Consider the following 19,817-nt stretch of genomic DNA (forward strand, 5'->3'; position numbering starts at 1 on the left):
GAGAAAGAAGGTAGTCCTTGGGACCGCAAAGAGCCAACATCCTGGCATCATTGCAGGCGGGTGTGTTCTCCCGCACACTCCAAGCCGCTTTTCCTGAATTGTTGCTGTCGGTTCTCCATTTCCGCCACCAGGTGGCACTGAGTGACTTAGCTGGCTAGGAGGGACCATGCCTGAGTTTGACCACTAGGGGGCACATTGGGCAGGTGATCCAGATTAGGGGCTGCCAATGTTGACACAGAGAGAGGGACTGCTAGCCGTATCTGAGTGGGCAGGTCTGGACTGGGAATGTATGGAGGGGCTGTGGGGAATCCATAGCAAGGAGCAGAAACCTTGCCAGCCTGCAAAGGGGCAGGATTCCAGGCCAGGCTAAGTATCTCCTTGGGGGGGCAGAGAGCCACTGAGTGTTCGGTGGGGAGCAAATGCTGTCCATTTGCTTCCCTTCTCTCCTTGGTCCAGTTCTCACCACTTGCCAATAGGAAAGGAGTGGCTCTTCCTGCCTTCAAGAGAGACAGTGAGCAGAAAGGAGCGCTGCCCAGCCTGATCGGGGGGGTTCTCTCCCGTTTTGGCCTGAGATCTTGTGGCAACCGTGTGTCCTGTCCCCCCGCCTATTGCCCAGCACCCCCTCCTGGCTCCATTTTAACAGTGTGCTCCCCCTCCTACTGTGCTTGGCCCAAGCAGGGCAAATGGCCGGCGCCCACACCCGCCTGGAGTTCCACAACATCGAGACGGGCATCATGACTGAGCGCCGCTTCATCTCGGTGGTGCCCTCCAACTTCATCGGCCACCTCAGCAGCCTCGTCTTCAATGGGATGCCCTACATGGACCTCTGCAAGAACGGGGACATCAGCTACTGTGAGCTGAACGCCCGCTTCGGCCTGCGCAGCATCATCGCCGACCCCGTCACGTTCAAAAGCAAAGCCAGCTACCTGGCGCTGGCCATGCTGCAGGCCTACGCCTCGATGCACCTCTTCTTCCAGTTCAAGACCACGGCCACCGACGGGCTCATCCTCTTCAACAGTGGCAACGGGAACGACTTCATCGTGGTGGAGCTTGTCAAGGGGTGAGGGGTCCACAAGGGGGCGCTGGGGGCCCCCGTCCACATCCTGCCAGACCCAGCCAGAATGACCTCCCCTACACATACCTGTAAGCCTTGCCTCCTGGCCCAGAAGCCCCACACACACCCCAGCGACATGAGCACGATCTATGTATACCTTCCCCACAAATCCCACCTGTCAGCCAGAGTGCTGCCCCCTCTCGCCTGCTGCCTCAGGCAGCACAGCCAAGATGCCTGCATAAAGGCCCTGCCTGATGCCTCAAGATCTCCTTCCCTGCCTCACCCACTTCGCTGATGGATTACTTACGTTTCTAGCCCACTTTTCCTCTGAGCCGCTCCAGGCTGCATACAGGGTTCTCCCTCTCCCCACTTTATCCCCTCAACAACCTGCGAGGTGGCTAGGATGAAAGAGGTAGTGACTGGCCGAACGGGGAATTTGAACCCTAGTCCTGGTCCGACACTCTCTGCCGTCACGGATAGAGACACGGGTGGCGCTGTGGGTTAAACCACAGAGCCTAGGGCTTGCCAATCAGAAGGTTGGCGGTTCGAATCCCCGCAACGGGGTGAGCTCCCGTTGCTCAGTCCCAGCTCCTGCCAACCTAGCAGTTCGAAAGCACATCAAAGTGCAAGTAGATAAATAGGTACCGCTCCAGCAGGAAGGTAAATGATGTTTCCGTGCGCTGCTCTGGTTCGCCAGAAGTAGCTTGGTCATGCTGGCCACATGACCCGGAAGCTGTATGCTGGCTCCCTTGGTCAATAAAGCGAGATGAGCGCTGCAACCCCAGAGTCAGCCACAACTGGACCTAATGGTCAGGGGCCTCTGGTCCAACACTCTCTACCGTCACAGCACACTAGTTGCTTTCATTTTCTCCAGGCCCTGACTGGACCCTCATATTTGGGGTCTCCTGGGACTGGCAAAGTTCCAGTTACAAGCCAATCTGAATATTTGGGGGGAGGGACAGATGCTTTGTATACAGAAGGTCCCGGATTCAGTCCCTGCTGCCTGCAGTTAGAAGGACCAGATAGGAGGTGAGACTCTAGAGAGCCCCTCCCAGCCAGCATAGAGAGAAAAGAGGCTGCCGCTTCTTTATTATTTTGCAGTCTGCCTACAACCATGTCTGCTGCTCATTTGCCAGAGGGGGGCAGCAGGGGCTGAAGGGGGAGCTGTGCCACTTAAGCTGGGAACAGCTTAATGCACACACACCCACACACCCCGGGAATCTTGAAAAACCAACAACCTCGTTGCTGTGTGTTTGGGGAGAGGCTCCTTTATTCAAACCCAGGCATTCAGGAAATGCAGGAGCCATTGGTGGACGACCCCATGTGCTTGGTGGTCTGGGCTTGACTCTGGGCTTGTCATGTGTGGCTGGTGCTGGGAAGGCTCTCCTGCCTGCCGGGGGGTGTTAGGTCAGGCTGGACAACCCTTTTGATCCCCTGCCTTCCACGCCCCCATCCCGCTCTTTCCTGCAGGTACATCCACTATGTCTTTGACCTGGGCAACGGGCCCTCGCTCATGAAGGGGAACTCAGACAAGCCGGTGAACGACAACCAGTGGCACAACGTCATCGTGTCCCGCGACACAAACAACGTGCATACGCTCAAGATCGACTCTCGCACTGTCACACAGCACTCCAACGGTGCCCGCAACCTGGACCTCAAGGGTGAGCTTACCAGGCCAGCCTGGGTTGCAATACCCTCTCTTGGCACTAGAGGGCAGCCTCCTTGCAGTTTATGGGAATGCGCTGGTGCGTTTGGAGTGGAGGTCCAGTCCCCTCTGCCCTGTTGAAATGGAAACACGCTTTGCAGCTCCTCTATGTGACACTAGGGGGCACTGTGCTGCCAAGTTGGGTGGGGGACAGTTTTAATCTGCCTACATTTATAGCATCCCATTATTGTTGTTTTAGGCAGGTGCCCTGTTTTGTTGGTCTGATTTTATGTGGGTGGCTGCTCAGGAATGAAATAAAAACAGCAGCAGGAATGCCCCAAGCCAAGAGCATCTGCCCCCCAGGACAGTCCAGCAGGCACACCTTCCCCTCCCTTGGCCTGTGCAGATTTGCTGCTGTCTCTCATCTTTCTTTAGACTTGGTGGGCTTGTTTTGCATTGTGGCAGTGACATCTTTTTATGCTCAAGAGTTGATTTGATAGTTCTTAAGTTGACTGGATCTGAGCAGCTTCCCTTTTCTCCAACCACAACCATGGTCATACCTCCCCACCACCAAAACCCACACAGCCCCACAGGCCTTTGGGCATTTGCTGTGGGGCGGGGGGTGAATCGGGAGGTGCAGCCTGGGGTCTCAGGGCCCCTCATGTGTTCGTTCCACCTTGCAGGGGAGCTGTACATTGGAGGCCTGAGCAAAAACATGTTCAACAACCTGCCCAAGCTAGTGGCCTCGCGGGACGGCTTCCAGGGCTGCCTGGCCTCCGTGGACCTCAATGGCCGACTCCCGGACCTCATCGCCGACGCCCTGCACCGGATCGGGCACGTTGAGAGGGGCTGTGATGGTAAGGGGGGGTGCAGGGTGGGCCAGGTCTGATTTGGAGCAGGGAACGGGTTAAGCACACATTCCCCTCCTCTGCTGCTTCTCTCTTCCAAATCTCTTCCCCTCAAACCTGACCCACTTTTCTTTCTTAAAAAATGTGCTCATTTCCCGTAAGTCAAGAGGCTGTTTCCTCTGGAATTTGCATTCTTCCATTAACTTTGTCATCCAGTGGCTCTGCCAAGCAATGGCGCTCCCTTCTTGTCCTCCCAAATTTTCAAGGCTTGAGTAGCAATTTTTCTGACTTTGAATGTAATTGCAGCGCTGGCCAGCCCTGTGCAGACTGGCGACAAGGCCACGAGGCAGGGGATAGTGTCTGGGAGGCAGCAAAGCCTTATTTGCATTCCTAGTGGGCTGCTCTTGTGAGGCCTTGCTCTGTGGTCCCTTGCCTCTGCTCCCACCCACCCTCAAGCTGGGGCTTTGCATTAAAAAATACACATCACCCTCATTTCATTTTTGCAGTAAAGCAAGAATGCACCAATGCAGCATTTCCTCCTTTCTAAATATGTTTAGCTGGAACATCCTTGTGTTGCTAAGAGCTTTGAAGAGAATCACATTCACCTTGAACTGGCCTTTGGTGCACCAGAGCTGAGAGGTGGCTGTTGACATTCCCCAGAGTCCTCCTGGATCAGATGAAAGGGAGTCCATGCAATCCCACTTTACGTTTCTCACAGTGGCAAGCCAGAAGGAAGTTCACAAGCAGGACATGAGCAGGACAGCAGCAGAGCTCTTCCCACTCAGGATACCAGCTAGCACTCTAGGACAGAGAACTGGTCCACCAGAACTCCTCTTGTGTTCTTAGAAGCTAGAACATAGCGATCATGGCTAGTAGCCACGGATAGCCTCACCCTCCATGAAATTGTCTAATCCTCTTTTAGTGTCTATCTTGCAGTAGGGAGTTCCATATTTTAGCTCTGAGCTGTGTGAGGAAGGACTTTATTCTGTCTGTCCTGACTCTTCTGACGTTCAGCTTCATTGCATGTCCCCAAGTTCTAGTGCAGGCATAGGCAAACTCAGCCCTCCAGATGTTTTGAGACTACAGTTCCCATCATCCCTGACCACTGGTCCTGTTAGCTAGGGATGATGGGAGTTGTAGTCCCAAAACATCTGGAGGGCCGAGTTTGCCTATTCTAGTGTTAGGCAAGAGGGAGAGAAGCTTTTATCTAGCCACTTTCCCCATGCCGTACTTAATAATAAACTGCCTCCCATGTTCACAACCCCTCATTCACCTCTCTCCTAAACTAAAATACCCCAGACAGTGTAACCTTTCCTCATTTGTCTTCAGGCTCCTCCAGACGTCCTTTCCCCTTGTGCATTCAGGATGATTTGTGCTCATGATGGTCCTGGGGCAATTTATTGTGATACCTGCCTGCAATTATTTGGGGGGGGGGGGAGGCTGCTTTGTTTCTGACAAGTGCATGTCCCAGAAAGTCCTGCTGAAATCCCATAACTTCTTACACCACCCAGGCTCTGGTTTGTTTTTGGTCCTGCTTTCGTTGCACTGCAGTGCAAAAGGTGCCCTTCCATACGGCAATCGTGCAGCAGCAGAACACAGAGGAAGGAATGTAGACAAGAGCCCTGCCTTGGCAGCTGCACCAGTGGACTCCTGTTTGCTAGTGCAGGCTGCTGCTGTGGCCAGGCTGCTGAGTGGAGCACCTGGGTGTGCACCTATTAACACCTGTGCCGACGGAGCCGATCAGCTACCAGACCAGCATTTAAGGCCTTGTTGTTAACAGCTGGAGCCCTGAGCATCTAGAGACTAGATTACCCGAAAGGCTGCCTGTCTCTGGACAGACCTGTTAGATCACTTAGATTGTCTGGAGAACATCACAGGGTAGTGACCTTTCCTGCCATTGCCCCCGCACCTGGCATGATGCCATGATGCTCTCTGCCCTGCGGGAAGCAGCCTCCCTTCCACTGGCTTCGGGAGACTTATAAAGACACAGCTTTACCTCCTGGCTTTTCCTGACCCACAAGGCTGGAGCCCTCTTGCATTAGTTTGAACCCCATGGAGTTCTGCTTTATTGCCTTTTGTAAGCTCTCACATGTTTCTATTCTGCTGCTTTTCTCGGTTTTTAATGGTATTGGTTTTCTTTTTGTTTTTAACAAAATAAAATTGTTTGCCATATAGATCTTTTAAAAATACTAAGCTGTTTATAAATGCCTCTAAGTTAATGAATAGGCAAGCAGTTCACAACAACTAATAGTGGAAAAGTGTGTGGAAGGCCCAGTATTCTGCTAATGCAGAATATATCCCCACCCCACAAAAAAACCCCCCACCCAGTCTGAAGGAACCCCCAGTCAGCCATGGGGCTGCAGAATTGTGCCTCAGCTGCTACCTGAGCCATCTTCAAGGGCAGCCCCACACGGAGAGGAGGCCAGCAGCCCATGTAACAACTGTGAGCCAATCAAGGAAGAGGTGCAGCTGATTAGACAAGCTGTGATGATAGCGATGATGCTTTCCAGGGCCTGCCACGTGGTAGCCAGAGGCAGACAAGACAAGGCAGGACTAGGGAACCCCTGAAAGCCCTGAAGTCTCCCCCTCTTGCTTTCTCTCTCTTTGGCCCCTCCCGCTAGGTCCCAGCACCACCTGCACGGAGGACTCCTGCGCCAACCAGGGCGTCTGCCTTCAGCAATGGGACGGCTACACCTGCGATTGCACCATGACCTCATATGGTGGCCCCGTGTGCAATGACCGTGAGTAGGAGGGGGGAGATGGGAGTGGCAGGGAGGGAGGGAGGGAGGGAGGGAAGGGGCAAAAGGTGGAGCTTATCAGCCCCAAGGGGGGAACACACCCTGGACACTGAGCAAGGCAATGAACTAGTAGCGCCGCTTGGACTGGAGCTGGCGTTTTGCAGACTGGGGCCTTCCTCCTCCCTTTGGGGAGTGGGCCCAGTGTTGCCCGCCTTCCCTCCCTCTGGCAGCCTGCTTCCTCAAGACCTTTTGCTGTGTGGGATAGCGAACAGAGGGCAGTCAAGTCCCCAGGGGAGCAACGGGGGGGGGGTGTTTGTGTGTCTATTGGCGGTCTTGTCACCCGGGAGCACCCAGGAAGCTTCTCAAGGTCCACGGTAACCATGGCTAGATGAGACCGAACAAAACGAAGGAATAAAAGCAAGCATGCGGTTGGCGAAACCGCATGAGGTTCACTATTAGGAGCGACACTGTCAGGTTATTATTAAAAGGCTGTTGCATTGTGCGTTCCACAAATGCGTATCAGTGGAAAACGAGTCATCTCTTTGTCTCCAGAGTTAAAGTTCACACTTTATAGATAATCTGAAAGGCGGGGCAGGAAGGAGAAAGTCTCATGGTACACAGTAGAGAACAACCCTCCCTGAAAACACAAACACAAACCCCTTCAGAAAAGTGGGAAGGAGTTGGAACAACCTTCACTGCCCCACAGCAGAGGGAGACTATACCTCTTGCCGCAGCAGAGGGCAGCACTAGGGCACCTGTGGGGCAGGGGAGCTGTCAGAAGGGCAAATGGGGGAATTGGGGGGTCCAGGGTCTTCCTTGCTGCAAGAACCTTCCAAGCGGCAAAGGGGACTATGAGGGAAAGGGGGATTCAGCATTGAGAACTGTGTGAAGATGGCAATGCCTACACCCCACTCGATGAAGCCCCCTCTGCCCCACTGAACAGATGGCAGCCAGAAGGTGAACTCTGCACCACTACGACTGAATTGCACAAGCCACATACACACACCCTGGCACGTTTCATTGCTGAGCTTCTCAAACAATTGCGGCTGGTCTTGTATTGGGTTGGGTGGAATGTCTCGTCCGCCTGGGAATTTGCACCAATATCCGTAGGTGAGATTGATCTCTTTTGCTGCTGCCTGTCGCAGGTTTGCCTTTGGCTTATGAGGGTGGAGTCTGCAACCAGATGCTCCAGAAAGGCAGTGTCTCAGAGTGGGATACGTAGGGGAAATGGGAGGGCGAGTGGGTGTCCCAAGTTATCATATCTGCCAGGAGCAAGGAGCATATGGCACAAAAGTTCATGGAGGACTAAGGTTTGAGCTTGGAATCCAAAGGTGGGAAGAAAAGGGGTCTGGGTGGGCAGGGCAAAGTAAGGGCCCTCCCAGGTTGAGGGAGGGTGGGTCCCCTGGTGGGAGCATGGCGTCTCTTCTCCCCCTCCCCCCTTCTCAGAGTAGCCCCTCTGCAAACCCTTCTGCCGCTTGGCAGTCACCATGCACTATAATTAATCTCACTTTGTTACATTATCTCCGTATGTGATGCACGGCAGATTTTCATCTTTGAAAAATTTGCTATAAAAAACAAGGTGCTGGTAGTCTAGGGCAGATCATCCTACCCAGCCCCCACCCTGTTCTGCGGAAGGCAGAGCAGCCAAAAGGGCTGAGATGACAGGAGAATGAGAGGTTTCAATCTGGGGCAGGGGAGTATCTGTACTCAAGAGAGCTGCTGAGTAGTGGGAGGGGGTTTGTCTCTCTGAGGGGGGGGTGAGGGGGGGGGCTTTTCTGGTGGGTACCTGGCAAGGAGGCCTTGGGGAGTAACTGCCCTGCTGGCTGGGGTCCTTTCCAGTTCTACGCTGGGGGTTTTCCTCGTGGTGGTGCTTGCAGTGGAAGGTATTTAACTTGGCTGGTATCTCTGCAGCAGTGCAGGCCTTAAGGGAGACTCTCTGAGGAGTGGCTGGGAAGGAAGGGCAAGGGAACAGCTCCCTCTCCAGCACCGAGAGAACCATATTTCTTCTGCAGAGTTTTCATCTTGACAGTTCCCTTGCTCAGTTTTTAACAAACAATTGCCTCCGTGCCATGCCATGGAAGTGAAAGATGGGGAAGGAGGGTTGTGTGTTGGTTTATGGGAACCTCTCCTGGCCCTTCTCAGAGCTTCCCGGGGGGGGGGGGGAGGCCAGGGGCTGCTGCCTGAAGAACTCTTGGTGAATTCAACAGAGCCAGAGCACATCCGGCCAAGGCTTAATCTGGAACCTGTTGTCTGTGCTAGGTGCATCTCTCCAGGAACCAGAATGCCTTGTATGTGCAGAGTGCCTTTCCTTCGCTGCTGCTGCTGCTGAGCGCTACAGCCTGGTGCCCCAGACATTTTGGTCTATTTCTCGGTAGTGACTGGGGCTGATGGGAGTTGTCATCCAAAACATCTGGAAGGCACCAGGTTGAGGAAGGCTGCAGTAAAACAAGAACATCATCTTAAGTCCCATTGCTGAAGTCACACACAATCAGAGATTTTTTTAAAAGTCTAGAACTAACAAGAGTAGCATTGCAAACAGCATAAAAAATCAGCTGCCAACCTCTTGTCACCTGCCAAGACTGGGCTGAGCACCCCAAGGTCATACCATTGCCCACCTGGAGTCTGGCACCCAGCTCCCCACACCACCCCCCAGCCTAGCATACACTATTACTGGTGCCAGAGAGGATGTGCTGGTAGATGTGGGGGGCATCCTGTGGTCCTTGTTAAATGCATTCAAGCCACCTGGCAAACAACCTCACCTTGGTCACCCGCGAAACTTCCCAGGCTAGAGCTGGGCTGCAATTTGTCAGGAGACCCATTTTAGTTAAATGCTCTGAGAATATTCTTTGGCAAGCCTCTGCCTCTCCTCCCTGCCTGAAGGAAAAGGGTGATTTAGTCTAATATTCACCAGGATATTTCCCACCTTATTTGTGCATGCAGGCCTGGTGGTTGGGATTTTGCATCTCCCACGATGCCCTGGTCCTGGGCATCGTGGGGGATGCAAAATGGCTTCTGGATTCGCAAAACAAAAGTTGTGCTGTTGCCGCTGCTACTTGCCAGCCCCTCCCAAGAAATGATTAGGAGAAATTCACCACCACAATAACTCTGAGAACAAGCTGCAAAATCCCTCTGCCAGAAAATAGGGTGGAGAATATATGCATCTTCTGTCCAAGGAGCTCAAGGTGTAATACATTAGAAACTGAGAGCCGGTCATTGGCCAAATGTCACCCAGTAAGCTTCATGGCTGAGTGGGGAGTTGAATCTACTCAGTCTTAGTCCAATCACTCTAAGCACCATGCAACACATTTCCCTCCCAGGCCCCAGGTAGGAGGTCTTCCCACCTTGGCATTTTTGACAGGGCCCTCAACTTCTCTACCCACAAAAAGCCGCGCACACACCACAACATCTACTTAGCATTCTGTGGGCAGAGAACATGCTCAGTCCTCACTGGAGAGATTTGGGTTCCCTTGAGACTTGTGATACACAAACGCACACATGTGCACACACAAGGAACAGCGCGACAGCCTGAACATTGGAAATGGAAGGAATTTTTTGTTGCTTTTGGTTAGATTCTGTGAATATGAGGTGGGAATAGTGACCTATCTTCCCTTATCCACATCTGAAATATACATCTTGCACCTTTAGTATAGGTGGTCTTTTCCCAGGCTGGCTAACACAATGGTAAGAAGCAAAAGCACAATATAAAACTATAATAGTACTTTTAAAAGCATACAAACTAATACAGTACATCAAATCAAAGCAGCCAATTGAAAGATGTAATGGCTAGTTTAAAGAGGCGGTAAAGTCAAACTCATACTGTATTAGCAGTTCTTTAAAAAGACTGGGAAAGTAGAAATGCCTTGGCCTGGTGCCTAAATGTTAAAGTAAGGAGGGCTCCAGGCGGGCCTTCTAAGGGGAAGGCATTCCAGAATGCAAGGAGCCACCACAGGAAAGGCTTTCTTCTCTGCTGCACTTCAGAAGGGAGGAAGAGGCCAGAGAAAGTTTGCAGGTGGTACTGATGTTGCTCAGAGTCCAGAGCCCCCCAACCCACTGAGTCTTCTTATCTTGGGGTCAGCCTTTCTCTGTTCATTCCCCCACCTCTGAAGCTCCTACTTGAGCTGCCTGCTCAGTTTTCCAAACTGGTCAGAGGCGGGAAAGGGGTGAGATGAGCTCTGTTCTGTTACTACTCATGGGCAGAGGTTCTGCATTTCTCACACCCAATTTGGCAACCAGACGTTCAACAGGAACACACCCCCAGTTGCGATGTTCCCCCATTGCTAGCCAACACTTTAACTTTTGAATGTCTTCCTGCTGAAGCACAGAGCACCTGTCAAGAGAAAGGCGCTACATGCTCCTCTCTGGGGGGCCAGGGGTGTTCTGCTCCATGTGCACTTCCCCAGAGGAGGCTGCATTTCAGTTTTGGGGACCCTGCCTGAGCCCCAGAAGAGGTCTCATTGCAAACATGGACTGGGATAAATCAAGAGGTAATGGGTGTGGAGGACACTCTCTCCAAATCCCAGGAAGCAAGGTTGGGGTTTTTTCCTTACTATCTCAGGAGTCCCTTGGGTGCGTGTTTCTGTTCCCCCTCCCCGCTGAGCCCTCCTTCCCCCCACCCACCACCTCTGCGCCCTGCAGTTGATGAAACCACTTGCATATTGGGGCTGACAGCCCAATCCATTTTAATGAGGCAAGGGGCTGGCTAACGAGGTCCAAGGAGTCTCTAACAAGGCTCTATTAAGCCAGTCCCCTGAAGCGTGCCAGAGAGGAAGGGGACAAGGGTCATTCTCCTCTCCCCCCCCCCCCACCACAAAACACTGTTGCCCTGTATTTAAAGAAGTTGCTGTGATGGGTTCAGGGCCCTGTGGCTGGATAGTAAGTGTCCAGAATACTTTTTCCTGGTTACAACACCAGGGGGTCATCTGAAGTGTCTCTGAGCACGTGCAGGATGACAGTTCTGTACTGATGAGCTAGAGAGCCAGGAAGCTGCCCTGACCCTGCCCATCTATGGCATACACACACCCCTCTGGTCAAAGGCCTTGTCCCAGTTTCAGAACATCATTCTATCCATGAAAAAGGCACTTGAGGAGTGCTTGGGGGGGGGGGCAGAGGCCCAGAGGGCCACATCTGCCCCACGGAACTGAACCAGGATGCAAATACAGGAATGATTGCTGCGTTTGAAATGGAAAGATGACTCCATCTCATCACAATGGGGCAAACAACGGCCAGGTGAGCTGTGTGCTTTCCCTCTGTACAGGTGGTGATCAGCATTGATAGGCATTCACGCTCCCCCCACAAGGTTATTTCTCTTTAAACTAGACTTGGGCCGAGCGAGGACTGCCCTTTCTAAAGCAGGGCACCTTGGGCACCCTGATATTAGAAGAGCCATTTCTTTCCAAACCTGGCACCGGTGTCCAGCAGCACGCGCACACACACCCCACTTCTTCCCTCTTCCTGCTTCCCTCTTCCGTTTGCTAAGCTCCTGGCTGTCGCAACATGAAGGCCAGTCTTATTATAAATCAGAAGGGAGGCCATAAATAGCCAGGGCTGGTAGATTTACACAGCGAGCTGAGAAATATGGCCCAACGCGGCAAGAAACCCTGTTCACAAGTTAAGGCAGACTATTTGCAGACCGCCTGCTTGCAGCAGAAGCCTCTCCTCCTCCTCCTCCTTTCTTGGCTGACTGTGAATCAGTCATTATAGTCCCAGCGTCCTTCCCTTCTCCAACGGCCCCCCAGAGGTGGCTCATGTCTCCAAACTGGGCTTCTCCCACTAGGCTTCAGAATGTGAAAAGGAGGATTTAACTGGAGGCAGCGGTGCCCAGTGTCTGCAACCTGTTTTCTGGCCTAGAACAGGACATGGGTGAGCCTCTGGCCATGTGCCTCTGGGTGTGCCTCTGGCCCAAACATGCCAGTGGCTGCAGCCGGCCCTGGTCAGCCTCTCTGAGTCTGGGGGCGGGGGACTCTCTGAGTCCCCCCAGTCTAGATGCCTCATTTGCTTCAAAGAGCATCCCCTTCTCCAGTCCCTGAACTGCTTCCCCAGCCCCTTGTTCCTGGCCATCTGTCAAAGCCCAGCTAAAAAGCTGGATTCTGTCCAAGCAAAGTTGGGCAAGTTTGTTCTAAATAGGAACATGGCTGTCAGTTGGGGGTGGCTCTTGTTACCTGACCTGAGTGCAGCACCCAGCTTTGGCCAATCCTCCCCCCTCCCGTAGGACCCTGGGTTTGGGGGAGGGGGCTTTGACCTCTCTATCAACCCCCTGTGCTCTTGGTGTTGCTCTAGATTTTTGGTTTGGGGGGGGTGAGGAGAAAAATTGGCTTGGAGGACCAGACCATCAGCCCCACAAGCTGGGAGTTGGCCACCCTTGTGGTAAATACTAAAGTGCATGGTATTAGTTTTGTTCTATTGCCATGTATTACATCTCTAGTCCACTTTTCCTCCTAGGAGCTCAAGGCAGCATACAGGGCTCTCTTTTCCCCCTTTTACATACTCACAATGACCCTGTAAGGTAGGGTAGGCAGAAAGACAAGGAGTGGCTTAGTCATCCTCTCCATGGTCCTGAGAGGTAAGTAAGATGCAGAGAGAAAGTGTGTGTGTGAAAATGACTGGCCCAAGACCCTTCAGCATGCTTTGTGGCTGGCAATTTCAGGATGAGCTTCCCCACTTGCCAGGGTGGCCAAGCGCCCCGCTTTACAGAGGGCAGCCTTCTGTTTGAAGGACTGTCCATTCCAAGTCTGGTTGAAAGACAACCCGGGGGGGGGGCTTGAAATTGCCTGTGAGACCAGGGTAGCAGCAACTGAGCATACAGGGGGCACCAAAGCCTCTCCTCCCGCACCTCTGTGGTGCAAGCTAAATATTTCTGCTGATGATGCATCTCCCTTCTTTGGGGATGATGTGCAAATGGCTGCCTTAGTGCAAATGTGACTTCCTTTCTCACTCTCAGCCCACTCCCAGTCATAGAATGATAGAATTGTAGAGTTGGAAGGGACGCTGAGGTTCATCTAGCCCAAATCCCTGCAACACAGGAGTATGCAGCACTCCCATGTGGGGATCGAACCTGCAACCTTGGCGTTATCAGCACCATGCTCTAACCAACTGAGCTATCCAATTTGGAGGAGGAGGAGGGATTCAACACTTGGCTGAGGAGCATGAGAGAATGTGTTCTCCAAAGCCCTGATTAAAAAGGTTGATAGGAAGTGGAAGAACGTGTGTGTGCGTGTTTGGTCTTGTGAGGTTGTGTGTCCAGGCCAATTAGGACATGGGGGGTGGCTTCTTCCTCCCATTAGTCAGATTGTTAATGGTCTTCTGATTAGAGAGGCCAGGCAGGGTTCTGGCCCCTCAGTAAAAGGGGGCACCCGAAGCGCACAACTTCAGCATCGGTGATGCGCCTGCCTTGTGCTTCAGAGCCATTAGCTGGGGCCGGAGCAGGAGCAGGTCCCTGCAGGGCGTCCGAGTGGGTAGAGACTGCTGTGAGCAGGGCGGCTGCAGCATGCAGGGGGCGGTTCCCATCTCTAGGGTGCATGATGGTCTCCCTCCTTTCCAAAGAGGCCTGGGGTGTGGGTGGGTGTGCGCGTGTGCGTACGCGCATGCACAAACTGAGCCCCCCCCCCTTTCTACCTAAACATGCACTGCACATCCCCTCCTCTTTGTTTACCGTCAACCTTTCCAGCCTGCCCTTGGCATTTGAAAATGGGGCTCTTTTCTCTGGCTCCTTTCTCATGAATCTATGGTGCGCTTGTGTGAAAAGCAAAGGGTGGCTTTTGCAGGAGTCCTTTCCCTTTTGAACAGAAACATTGCACTGGAGACCTCCAGTGTCCTTGTCAGTCTGGAGGAATGACAAGTGTGTGTGTGTGTGTGTGTGTGTGTGTGTGTGTGTGTAGCAGCCAGCCTAGCAGGGCTGGGCCAAAGGCAGGATCAAAGGCAAGCAACCTCAGGGTTCTTTGGGGTGCTCCCCCCCCCCTTCCAGAACGTGCCTCTCAGCCCACTAGGCTCACCTTCCCCGCCCCCGTGCAGCGCTGGGTGTGACTCACTTCAGGGGAAACCTTCTGACACCCCTTCAGCCTGAATAATCAAGGCAGGTTGGAAGGCTCTCTGCATAGCAATCACAGCCCACTTAATGAACCAGGCTTTCTTTTCTCTGATTCAGGGAGAGGTGGGTGCCAACGCAACCTGCACGAACAATGTGTTTGTGGTTTGTTTCTAAAGGGAGGAAGCCCCATAGATGAACCCTTTTATCTCATACAGGCACTCGGTACATGCTCAGAGGAACTCTCCTTTGTCAGGTTCCAGGGTTGAGCCTCGGTGTTACCAGACAACACGAGTGAGTTTTAATTTTATAGGGGTGGGAATATAATTCAAGGGTGGGGAACCTGCTCATGTCCAGCAACTACATTGAGGTGCTGAAGCCCGCTCAGTCTGGCTCTCAGGACTCCTCCAAGCTGGACACCCTGCTCTGCCCCATCCTCCAGTGCTTTTGCCTGCCTGCCTGGTGTCCTTGAACTGTGATAATGCAGCTTGCTTCCCTGGGTGGAGGAAGGACAAAGAGGGTGTGTGTGTGTGTGAAGAAACTTGATTTTTGCGTGGCTGGAATGGACAAAGCAAAGAGTCTCTTGCTCCGCCCATTTTTGCTTCTGGTTCCACTTCACCATGTGCCCCCCAGAAGGTTGCCCTTGAGAATGTGGCCCTCAGATTGAAAAAAGGTGTGACTTGCAAGATGGAAAGTTCTCTAGATTTGGTGCACATGGAGCTCGTTCTGCAAAGGGGCCTGGGGTTGGGGTAGAGAGTGTGTGTGTGTGTGTGTGTGCGTGTGCGTGTGTGTGCGCGCGCGTGCGTGCGCCTCTACTTATGTGGGTGGGGGGAGGGGGCTGAGACTGTGGGTGGGAATCAGGCAGGACAGAGTAGTTGATTTGCAACCCCTGGTGCTAAAATTAAAGGAGAGATGACATGGCTTTTAAAAGCTGCAAATTAAAGTGTCTTGAGGCTGTTATTAAGGCCTTTGCCTGGCCTGGCAGATTCCAGCAGAAAAGCGGGCAGGGGGTGGGGTCTGAAAGCAAGCAAGGAAGCAGAGAGAATGGGGGGGGGGGTTAAGGGGAAAAACATTTTGCAGGCAATATTAAAATCTGACATAAAATTAAAATTACGTTGGCATAATGAAATTGTGTACAGGAGCTGGGAGATGGAAAACAAAGCGAAATAGTAAAGGTGTCACCCTTAATTACGCTCACCTTCCCTGCATTCCTCTGTGTGTTGCGTTGAGGATGCGGGTACAAGGGGAAGTCCAGCTCTGCCCTCCCCTTCACCCTCACTGCACAAGCCAGACAAGGACCACCCCGTCGTCTGCAAGGACACATTCTCAAAATAAGCCGTCTTGAAGGCTGGACGGCCGGGATGAGGACGCTGCTCCCAGTTTGATCGCATGAGCAGAAACACAAAGATCTTGTGGGTGTTGGGTGCCATGGCAAAAGAAGCGTGACATTCCTTGAACCCAGCACCCAGTGGTGACAGAGGCTTATGTGGGAAAAGGCAGGGAGCCCAAACAGGTGGTGGGGCCAGAGCCAATGAAAGGCGGAGCCAACTCCTTCTAGCTGCCCCACTTTGAACTCTACAAAGGTGGCATGGAGGAGGAAGGCAGTGCCACCCCCCTGAAGTGGCTCGTAGAATTGTAGAGTCGGAAGAGACCATGTCCAACCTCCTGCAATGCAGGAATCTTTTTGTCCAATGTGGGGCTTGAACCCACAACCCTGAGATTAAGAGTCTCATGCTCTACCAGGCAGGCTGAGGTCAGTGGGACAGTGCCCCATCCGCCCAAATGGATCAACGCCTACTGCAGGCGCCATCTAGTCTTTCTGCTGGGGGCATGTGGGAGTCTGCAGAGGTCACTGGGCAAACATTTCAACAGAGCATAAGAGTCCCTGTGTCCCACAGATCCATCTACCCCAGCACTCTCTTACTGACAGGCGGTAGTCAAATGGGACCCATTTTGCTTGTGGTTTATGTTACAAGCAAGCCGGCTCAATCCTTGGGCCTGGCTCTCCAGGGTTTCACATAGGAAACCTCCAGCACTTCTGAGAGATGCTGCTGGGGATTGTGGGAGGAATGAGGGCTTCTGCAAACCAAGCAGCTGCTGTGCCAGCAAGGGCATTCCCTTCTCCTTCTTGGGGAGCCATTCTCTGGGAACTTCCCCAGTGGACTTTTTTTTAACCATTTTGAGTTAGTAGTCCAAACCCGTTTCAAGTCCCCAAGTCAAGTCACGTGCCACATGGAATACTTCTTTATTTCTCCCCTAAACTGACCACCAAACCTGCTTAGCCAATTAACCCCAAGTTCTAGTGTTTGGAAGGGGGGAAATATGCTGCCCATACTCTAGAAAACCTCTTGTGTCATTCCTCTCCCATTCCATTGTGCTCAGTTACCTTAGGGGTGGTGCTCTTAGGTCATTTTGGACTCTGGACTTAGTGATCTTACGTGGGAAGGGTTTTTTTTAGGCAATGATGACTTTTTTGATTCATTTATTTCAAAACGTGCCAAGCCAGCCTTGCTGCCTTTGGGGCCCCCTTCTGCTTGTTCTCTTGAGGGAGTCTTAGGCACCTCCTGCCCCAAACACCTACTGTGACGGTCCCACTGAGTTGCCCTAGTTTTTGGATCTTCTCCTGCTCTGTGATGCCCTCTTTGAGGCAAGATAACAAAACAAAAAAAAATCCCAGAAGCTTTAGTCTAAGGCACACAGTTGCGCTAAGAGCGTTTACGGCTGTTTTATTGCCACTGTTTTAACCAATATTTCCTCACTGTTGGATCTTCCTGGTGTTTATGTTTGCCGCTTATCCTGTACTTTCTAGGCAATTGTCTGAGCCGTTTTGCCTTTGCCCTGATGTTCTTTCACCCGCAGAACTGGTTGCAAGAGGGAAAATGTAGGCCACAAGCCTTGACATCTGGGAGAATCTAAGGAGGGGGCTTGTCCACACTTCCATTCACCCCACTGCTTTCCCCCAGCAAAACCCACTTTTTAGGACTGAATTGGAACAAATGGCAATCTGCAGAAAACCCGATTGCCATTTGTTACGATTCAGCATTAAACCGCGGGTTTTTCTGGGGGAAAGCAGTGGGGCAAACAGAAGTGTGAAGGAGCCCCCTCTGGATGTCAAAGCCTCTGGCCTACATTTTCCCTCCTGCAACAAGTTCTGTGGGTGAAAGAGCTTTGATTCTAGTTCTCAGTTAGTTAGGACAGATAGCAATTTCCATGTACACTTGCAGAAAAAAAGTGACTCATCTTCTTTACATTTTCACTGTGCTCACCTTCTGGATGACACAGCCACTGCTCCTGTTTTACAGGTGGGGAACTGAGGTTTGAAGGTAACACAGCAAGCCCAGATCCAAGCTCAGTACTCGATTCATGGAGCCACACGGCGGGGGGGGGGTGTCCGCCCCTTGCCTCCTCTTGCCCCAGCAGAACGCAGGGCTCAAGATGGGCACCGGAGGGGGCTGTGATAACATCTGGCAGGAAGCAGCTGGTACCCGCTGAATGGCTTTGGCTGCTCGCTTTATATGCTGGCCACATGCAGGGAGAAAGGAAGAGGGGAGGGGGTCTGCAGATTTTGTCGTGGGGAGGGGGGAGAGCAGCTTTACCCCCTACCAGCTCCTTCAGACAATGACAGATCCCAGTAGTTATGACTCCTTCTGTATTCCCTTGTGTGTCCCTCCCCCCCATCTCCACTGGACCCTTCGGGTGTCCCTCCTCCCTCGACAGCGGCCTGCTCTCAGATCTGCCTGGCACTCTGCACAGTCTGTGGGTGAGGTGTTGCTCTCACTCTCCTTCTGTGTGGCACAGGAGTGCGGCTGGTGGAGTGAGTCTCCCTGCGGAGGTGCTGGTGTGACAGTCGCTTTGCAGGTCCCCGCTGACAAAATTGCGGGTGCTGCCTTTGGAGGCGGCAGCAGTAGGGTGCACACATGGCACCTGGACATGGTTTGCAATCTTGGTGCATCCAAGACCAAAGACATGGTAGGAAGGGACCCCCCTAGAGTGGGGGCAGCAGCAGCAGCAGCAGCAGCAGTATCGTTCTCCCTGCTTTCAATCCTGCATGAGCGAGCAAGTCCCCAAAACTAGTCCTCATTGGGGACCAACCCATGATGCTTGTCTGCCCGAGTGGCACACGGGCCAATGGCCGATTTGCACAATGCGGGTGGGGCGGGGAAGGAAAAAAAAGAGCACCTGCCCATGCGCGGAGTGACATGGCAAGAACCAGCCTCCGTGCAGGTTTCCCTGGAGACAGAATTCTGGCAGCTGGGCAACCCCAGTCTTGGCAGGGCCCCGCAGCCAGCCCCAGACTCTGGGCAAGAGCAGCGTGGTGCCCACACTTGGATGCTCACAAACGCACACACGCCCCATCACCGCTGCCATCCGCCTGCCAGCTCCGTCTCTCTATTATCTTCCCACGCCAGGCCAGAGAAATGTCAGGCGCAGGGATGGGACACGGAAGGGGGGGCACTGGGGTTGGAGATTAGGAACCCATTAGGGGATATTAGAATTTCATTAAGCACTGGGTTTTCTTGGCTGATATGGGCGTCTGGGGGAGGGGGGGGCACTGGCTTGAGGGCTCCTCGTCCTGGTTTGTATTCTAATGAAATGTCACTTCATGTAGCTGCTTCTTCGTGCCCCCCCCCCCCCAATAAACGGATGCAGCCACGTCCATAGAAAGCTTTCACGAGCCTAATAAACTGGAAAGATTTGTTTGAGTGGCAAAGGAGTTAGCGGAAGGCAGCTTTGCCTTAGCCAGGGAAGGGCACTCCTGGCATCGCCACCTCCTGCCCTCCTGGGTATGTTGGCCCCCACTCCCCTCTCAAAGCTGGGGGGCGGGCAGGGCTTAATATATGGAATGAAGTTTCTAGGGCACAAGTGACCCCCATGACCTGGAGAGAAGATAACCCAGATTTGAGAGGCAGTTCCGCACCTTAGTGATAGCAAAGGAAAGGCACTCTGCATATGCTCAAGAAAACTCTGGCATGTGTCGATAATTTGCGTGTGCTGGATGTTAAGTCTTGACACTAAAAAACCAAAAACTTAGGTTCTAAACATGAACAAAGAATCCCCCCCCCCCTCTTCTCCCTGTAGTTATATTTCAGTGATGAGGGGAAAGAACTCTGCACATGTTCCAGAGCACTGTCAGTACTTCGTATCTTGAACACAGCACTGATAGGGAGGCAACCCAGATGCCCTGCCTGCTAGCCAAGGCTCCTCTTCCATCTCTTACTGGCAGAACAGTGCAGTGGGGTGAGGGTGGGGGGCTGACATCTGACACCCACCTCCTGGCCCTGGTTCCATTGCCAGGGTGGTGCCTGTCCTTTCCATTCCCACAACCCCTGTTCCAGAGCTCCCCCCCCCCCTGCTGTCTCAGACAGGGCCCTCTGCCTTCTGGGACTCTCTTGCCTGGGCCCTTGAACTTCCCTGTGAGGCTTTTGTTTCTTGCTTCTCTCTTCCTCTCTCTCCTTTCGGTTCTTCCTTCAGAGGATCACAGCAAAAGTGAGATGGTGAGAGAGAGTCTCTT

General features: G+C 52.8%; 1 protein-coding gene and 1 long non-coding RNA gene across 2 annotated transcripts in view; one reads left to right on the forward strand and one right to left on the reverse strand.

Annotated features, from left to right (window-relative positions):
* The window catches only part of NRXN2 (neurexin 2), a 345,397-nt gene that overhangs the window by 187,092 nt on the left and 138,488 nt on the right, over positions 1–19,817 (forward strand). The window contains exons 14-17 of the mRNA XM_083417037.1: positions 679–1,060; positions 2,525–2,715; positions 3,383–3,556; positions 6,169–6,288. Coding sequence (XP_083273163.1) covers positions 679–1,060; positions 2,525–2,715; positions 3,383–3,556; positions 6,169–6,288 — 867 coding nt within the window. The remainder of the gene's footprint in view (positions 1–678; positions 1,061–2,524; positions 2,716–3,382; positions 3,557–6,168; positions 6,289–19,817) is intronic.
* LOC310666397 lies at positions 7,922–9,162 on the reverse strand. The gene is made up of 3 exons (XR_014505896.1): positions 9,045–9,162; positions 8,639–8,720; positions 7,922–8,604 (listed from the first exon to the last, which is right to left on the reverse strand). It is a non-coding gene; the product is annotated as an uncharacterized lncRNA (long non-coding RNA).

The sequence above is a fragment of the Podarcis tiliguerta genome, assembly GCF_965153285.1.
Source record: "Podarcis tiliguerta genome assembly, chromosome: 16".
NCBI lineage: Eukaryota > Metazoa > Chordata > Lepidosauria > Squamata > Lacertidae > Podarcis > Podarcis tiliguerta.